This window comes from Adelges cooleyi, unplaced genomic scaffold (assembly GCF_023614345.1).
Source record: "Adelges cooleyi isolate 19-005CV unplaced genomic scaffold, UGA_ACOO_1.1 ACOO_flye_CR_arks_rails_tigmint_CR_PRNA_446, whole genome shotgun sequence".
Taxonomy (NCBI): Eukaryota; Metazoa; Arthropoda; class Insecta; order Hemiptera; family Adelgidae; genus Adelges; species Adelges cooleyi.
The window spans coordinates 697,449-704,548 of record NW_026096129.1 but is presented as its reverse complement, the minus strand read 5'-3'; the positions used below and the strand labels follow the sequence as shown (position 1 = coordinate 704,548).

Here is a 7,100-nt window from a genome sequence, read left to right as displayed (position 1 = left end):
ACAGCAGCTGCTGCGGTACCAAAACAATCAAACCCAGGTTATAACCGATGAGCTAGATTACTGCGGTAAAGCCGCCATTGTTTTGTTGAACAAAATACATTTCATATTGTAGCTGTTACACGATAGATTTTCAACTATAAAGGTTTTTTGATTGGTTAAACTTAATGCAGTAGGGCCAAATAATATTATAGCGTCAAAAAAACCGTACACGTTATTTACAATAATAACGTAAACTGATAAGAAATACTGATAACGAGTGACTGATAACACTACAGATGTTTGATAACATTTTTTTGAATACACTGTTTAAAGTGCACTACCTGATTTTATTTAATCTTTGTTAATATTTTTCAAGAAAACAAAATTTATATTAGTCGATGAATTGCCAAAGAAAGATGACAAATTATTTAACAATTATGTATTATATAATAATAATAAATAATAATAATAATAATATATATAATTCAGACACTTATTTAGCAAACATAAAAGTTTGATCAGTAAATAAAAAAAATGGGAATTTATAATAATTGAAAAAAACAGAAAACATGTGAATTAATGATGATAATATTTTATGGGTAATAAAAAGTTGAATGACTTAAAAACAATAAAAATAAACAGCGCACTATAATGATATTTATTGAAACCATTTGAATTTACTAATTTAGCATCACAAAAGTCCAAATGTTTTTGAGTATATTTTATAATTATTTTGTCAGCCAAAAGTTCTTGACTATAAAATACTGTTTGAATATTATGAATTTCTTCAAAACCATAAGTACATAAAAACATTTATAATAATATATTGAAAATTTTTTAATGTTTGCGCTGTCCTGGTAATTATGAGTTGACATTTCAGACAGGTACAAACTTCTTCTTAGGCAGTTCGATGACTAATTTGAGTTATAATTTTTTATTTTTGGTGGAAAATGGTCAAACCTAGGAAACATACAAGTGTCAGTAATTCAGTACAGGATGTAATGCAATTTAAGAGTTTGAACATAAAATTTATCAGTAATTCTACGTCCAGAAGCAAGATATTCTAAACTAAGACTTTATTTGCAAAGGTTAGCAGAGGTGAAAATATATGCGAAAGACTCCATAGAACTGAACAATACTCCTAATATTAGCCTGACAATTTATAGAAACATACATTGTTTTTGAGTCAAGACTCGTCCTTGAAATCCTTTGTATTTCTAATTATTATCAAGAAACTCAGAGTTCTTAGGGCTTTTGAGCAAATTTGTTCAATTAAGACAAAAGATTAAATTGAAACAGCACTCCGAGAACGCACAAAAAGTGTTAACTTGTTCTAGGCGAACCCCAAAAATGTAGTATTCATTGTCTATTTAGATGTGTTTAATAATTACAAACCCATCGGTACGAGACCAAACACTTAGTGTGATTGATCAACTTACAAATGGTGTAGTACAAGGCAATGCACTTTGGTGTGTCCAATATCGTTTGCGGACGATATTGTGGTTTTAGTGGATGAGAGTACGGCTGAAGTGTCAGACTATTGGTGACAAACAGTATTGAGAATAAGTAGAGAGGTCTGCACCGAAATAACATTATGGTTAAAGAGCAAGTGGTTAACAGAATAGAGGGTATAAGTACATTGGGATCGGTTAGAAAAAAGGCTGGATGAGAATATGTAGTGGGAGCAGAACTAATTATCATTGGATGAGATGGAAAGGGACAGTAATTATTAAAGGGTTATGTGAAAAGTACAGATAGGTGAGACCGGAAATGATGTATAACGTGGAAGTGAATGTTTGGTATTGCACAGGAAATGTGCAACGACAGGAGTTAGACAGGATCAGGTGTGAGTGTATACAAGATGCATTTCAGGAGAGTTGCCAAAAATGACAGAGAATAGATTGAGATGGTTTGGGCGTACTGCTAGAAGATAGTATATATTATATTGTGAATGATTTAAGAGATGGACGTGCGAAGCTATGATGAATATGGTGGCTGATGGGAAGTGATAGAGCTGATAGGGCTGATGTGTGGATAGAAAGGATTGGGCTTGTCGACTGTTATATTTGTAAAGTTTCTTGGTAAATTGATGTATGAAAAAAAATGTGTTAAAAAACCTAAAGCCAAGTTTGTAGACGATAAAACCAAGCGAACCGTTCGAAGAATATTATTTTTAAAATCGTTTACAATATTCATCCGGCGTTTGTGTGTACAGCAAACAGTCGGTACCGAGGACGGCTTCGGCTGTTATTTTGTGTGTGTATGAACAAAACAAAAAAAAAAAAACGACGTGCAGATAATACTATACCTACAGATGTAAATGTAAAAAAAAATTAATAATAAATAAAAAAGCTCGGATTTTACATATTTTATTTTATTATTATAATGTTTGTTCGGCGCGCGTACCAGGGAATCGACGCAATATGGAATGGATCGTCGACGACTGCTCATTTAATAGCAATAATAATAAAGGGGGTTAACGCTTTTTTTCAATTACACAGGACCGATTCGTTTGCCCGTGTCGGTATTAACCTAACGGAAGATCGCATGTTATTTTAACGCGTACAGCCCGAATAGATCCTATAGATCCTCGGCCGGCGGTCGCACACGCGCCGCTCAGGATTACATCTAGTTAAACTCTTGTTATTGCTGCACCGCCGTCTGTCAGCGATATTCATTATTAATGCCACGGTTTAAAGAATATTACAATAACAATACAGTGCAGCGTGTGTAGCAAATTATATACCTACAAAAAGGCATTTTTTAATCGATAAACTATATATGTACATAATCCAAACGTTTTGCAAAATAGAAGTGGTTTGATTGGCAAAAAAACCTTTATATCTGCGGTTCTGTACCATCAAATTGTTATAACAACTATTAACATGTGATAACACTATTATAAACGGTTCTAATTCCTGCAAAGACAGTGGAAAATGGTAATTTCAGTTATCTCTATTGGCGGCATGTACATTTAGCAATCTAGTTTATTATAAATATCTGTGTTTAAATCTTTGTTTTATAAAGAATATTTACAATTTGTGCTGCAAGTCATAATAAGCAAATAGTTACATTGTTTTATGTACAGAAATAAAAATAAACAAGTTTAAATCTTATGACTGACATCTGCACAATAATTTATACTAATCCATGCGGCCTGTATCAGTATTTTTGAAAATTTCCTTTGTTTTCGATCACACATGTATATATAAAACTAGATAATACATTTTTAGACACATATTTTTCTTAACAGGGCATTTATCGACTTCCACCACCTTTTCGCATCGAACCATTTATTAAAAAGTGACATTTTTGTTTCTTAAAAAGCTATAAAGATTTCGGCAAAGTCGATACTTCAGCGGAGCTCCAAAATAAAAAATATTACAATACTCTTAGCGAGTCAACTTTTACACAAAACAATATCGAATATCATATTTGATATTCGATTTATAGGAAATATTCCTATAAAATATTTTTAAATAATATTTTGTGTACACGCAGTGAAATAGACAATAATAATATGGAAACAACCGGTTTGTTGCATTAACATGGAATTGGTGACATCCGCGATAACGAGATATTGCAGTTGACTCTACTGAACAAATAGTATTGTATTTATAGGAATTTTTTCGTTAAAAATCTGCTGTAATTGTCATATGAGATTCGATTGCTAACAATGCCAACGCAGAATATTTTTCTTGGCTAATAGTAGATCTTAAATTGTTTTTGACTCATATCACGAGAAAAATATGCAGCTAAACAGTTGGCAGAAAACCGTTGCCAAAAACAAATACTACATATCATACTGTAGATAGTGAACTACAATACACTTTTAGTATCAACGATTATTGTTAATATTTTTTTCTACACAAAACTAATACAAAATACCATGTTTATAAATGTTAACAATCAAATACATAAAAGCAGAATACGAATGTAAATATTTTAACTACTTTAGGCATTGTAGGATGCGCATTAGTTTAAAAACATTATTTTTACACCAACATTTTGTTCACTCATCTTGTTCTCATAACTCAAGAATATTGTCTAATTATTGTGAAAGCTACTTAGTAACATTATGAAGCTGCAATTAAGAATTATTTTCTTAATCCTAGAGTTGGTTTTCTGTTTTTTAACGGAGGGCAATGGTAAAGATGACGAAAATGAAAAGAAAATGAAAGAAGAATTCAACATGAACGGTTGTACGAAAAGGTTTTACGCAAGCCGACTGCCTCCGAAATTACCAGCGCGATATCGGATTCAGCAGTTTATCAAAAAATACAAGTAAATACAAAAATCTTTTAGGGATTAAAACAACTCGTTTAGGACTTTTTTTTAAATTATCGAAATTATGTAATTACAATAATATTGTGACTACTTAGGTATTGTAAAAATAAATTACGTCTTTGTTTTATGTAAAAAATTAAAAATATACTGGAAATCTACTGTTTTTCATAGTTATTCTTTTTTGTAACATTCCAGTCTGCTCTGTTCTTTAGTTGGATTTTTGTTCATAAAACATCCCTAACTCCTGACATGTTGTTACCGCTGGTTCTGTCTCTTCCAAATCAGCGGGTTTTTTTTTCCAGCATTCAAAATTTCCATTGCCTAACCTAATGCTATAATGTGAATAATACGTCATAATTCATGATCGTGACCGAAGCCTAGGAAGTAAAGTGCCTTTTGATCCCCTACCGTCATCGTTTATAACTTCTTTCATTCTCAACGGTGGTTTTTAGATAAACTCATTTGCAAATTGACAGCACCATTTTTAAACGTTGTAAATTTAAATCATTCTGTAATGCCTTAAGACGAAATGAGTTTAATACAAATAATATTCAAAACCAAGTTGAATTGTCGCATGTTTTTAGGTGGAACGTTTGCAACAATTCATGTACATTGCACCGTATGAGGTTGCCTTTATTGAAACGTTGAACGCATACAAGACACTAAGTTCCAGACCAATTGAATTTAGCACTAACGACATAACGACACTGACTTCAAAATGTGACGACGGCGAATCGCTGAACAATAGAATTCTAACTCAAATTAAATTTTATCGCGGATTACAAGAGATACTATGCACGAACATCGCACTGCTTAAGGTCGCTTTAGCTGAAAACGTATTTGATTTAGATTATATTGCTGATAACGTCTACTGTATGATAGACATGTCGTACGTGGGGAGATATGCAGTAAGCGCTTGGCTATGGAAATTGCATGTACAACTCTTGGAACTAAAACAAAACGTGTTGGACAGAGAACAGAAATTTCTAGACGAATACATACCAGAGATTGAAGAAAGTCTACGGAAAATTTTAACGGAGTGTCGTGGAAATAATTACATAGTGGATGATGATAATCTAAAGTCGGATAAGTTTTTGGAAATGTACGACCGAAAATCTAATCAAATTTTCATCGCGGACAGTTATAAGTCTACATTGCGCATCGATGTCGGAAATTTGTTGTTGGACCACTTGTGGTGGTTGGCTCGAGGATACTCTGATGACATAACTAGCCTTTCATTTGGTTGGCCAAATATATATCCTGTAATTAAAAAGGAAATTGACAATCTCTCGGATCAATATGAAAGTGGGGAATGGCCAAAACAACCGTTCAAACACATTAAGTTACACAAAGTTCTTTTGGACATCATAAAAGCGAGATGGTACAGTCATATTTTCATCATTTTATTTGTTTATCAAAAAATAGGAAGTCAAGCTCAAAGGCTTTTTGATACGCTAATAGAGATAATAAACGAAGAAGTACATTTTTTCCATACTGACGACCCATTCTTTAACGACGTACTAAATATATTGAGTGAATTATATACACCCGAAGATGAAATGCTAAATACAATTATACGAAAACTAGAGGTCGAAGTAAACTACATTATGGGAAGTGTAACTGAACCAAATTCTGATTATGGAGAGCCTACAATTGATTTGGAGTTGATTACAAAAGCGTCTAGAAATTTTAAGGAACCAAAATTTCAAGCAAATCTTGTAGATAGATTTCGTAGCTTCATTTCAGATACTGAACGTCTAATGTCTGGTACAAATTTAAGTATACTAATGTTCTACATAAGAGGAAGTCAATTCGCTGACTTTGTTTTTCCAAATGAATGATGGAAATACTTTGAATATCAGATGTTAAATAAATATATTTTATTGCAAATTATTAACCAAGTATGAAAAATTCACATTTACTATGAAAAAATCATATTTACCATTTAACTAAATTGTTGTTCATTGCTAAATGATATTTAAACTATTCTTTCGATTCATAATAATAGATCGTCCTACATTATGCTGCTGTCTGTATAAATTAGGAATCTAAATAAAACATATAATAATTATCAATAATTTTGTTTCCTATTTAAATTTAAAAAAATGTATTTTTATTTTTCTACGTTTTTAGTATGTATAATTAAGGAGGTTCAAGTAACAGAGTTTGAATGTGGCAAAATTGGATATTAGGATTTAGCTGTGTTTGACTCTCGGTTAAATTTACTGCTGACTTTGGTTAATTAAAGATAAAAATATAATTTTTTTCTTCAATATTTTATCACAGATACATTTAACACAATTTATTCTATTATAGATTTACTTAAGAACCTTTTATGTGTAAATAACTCATTGCCTTAGTTGCGCAACCAAATTAAAATTGTTTTAAGCTTTGCCATTAAAAACATTTCTAGACGGGATTCCTTTAAAAATAAAGGAATTATTTCGTTAAATTTGGTTTTAATTGTTGTATGAGATTAGTTTGCTTACCATGCCAAAGAAAAATATTTTCTTGGATCATAGTAGACCTTTTATTGTTTTCGGCTCGTATTGTCGGAACATTATAATAAAGTGCAGCTTAACAGTTGGTAGAAACTATGAAGCCTCGGAAATATACAAGTTTCAGTAATTCAGGTTGTAATGTCATTTAAGAGTTTAAACATTAAATTTATTATTATAAGATATTCTAAACTAAGACTATATTTGCAGAGATGAATAATATATGCGAAGGACTCCATAGAACTGAACAACACTCCCAATATTGGCCTGACAATAGAAACCCACATATTTGATTTTTCGGATGAGTGAGCTTTCTGAAAGCGATCGAAAGTGTGA

At 31.6% G+C, this 7,100-nt stretch overlaps 1 protein-coding gene across 1 annotated transcript; it reads left to right on the top strand.

Annotated features, from left to right (window-relative positions):
- Nucleotides 1–4,083: 4,083 nt before the first annotated feature.
- On the top strand, nt 4,084–6,107 carry LOC126842125 (uncharacterized). The gene is made up of 2 exons (XM_050579017.1): nt 4,084–4,263; nt 4,851–6,107. The coding sequence occupies exon 2, from the start codon at nt 4,872–4,874 to the stop codon at nt 6,105–6,107; it is 1,236 nt and encodes a 411-aa protein (XP_050434974.1). The 5' UTR covers nt 4,084–4,263; nt 4,851–4,871.
- The last annotated feature ends 993 nt before the right edge of the window (nt 6,108–7,100 follow it).

What these genes read in the sequence shown, in the direction of transcription:
- LOC126842125 (XM_050579017.1), top strand. Translation starts at nt 4,872, where the DNA reads ATGTACATTGCACCGTATGAGGTTGCCTTTATTGAAACGTTGAACGCA.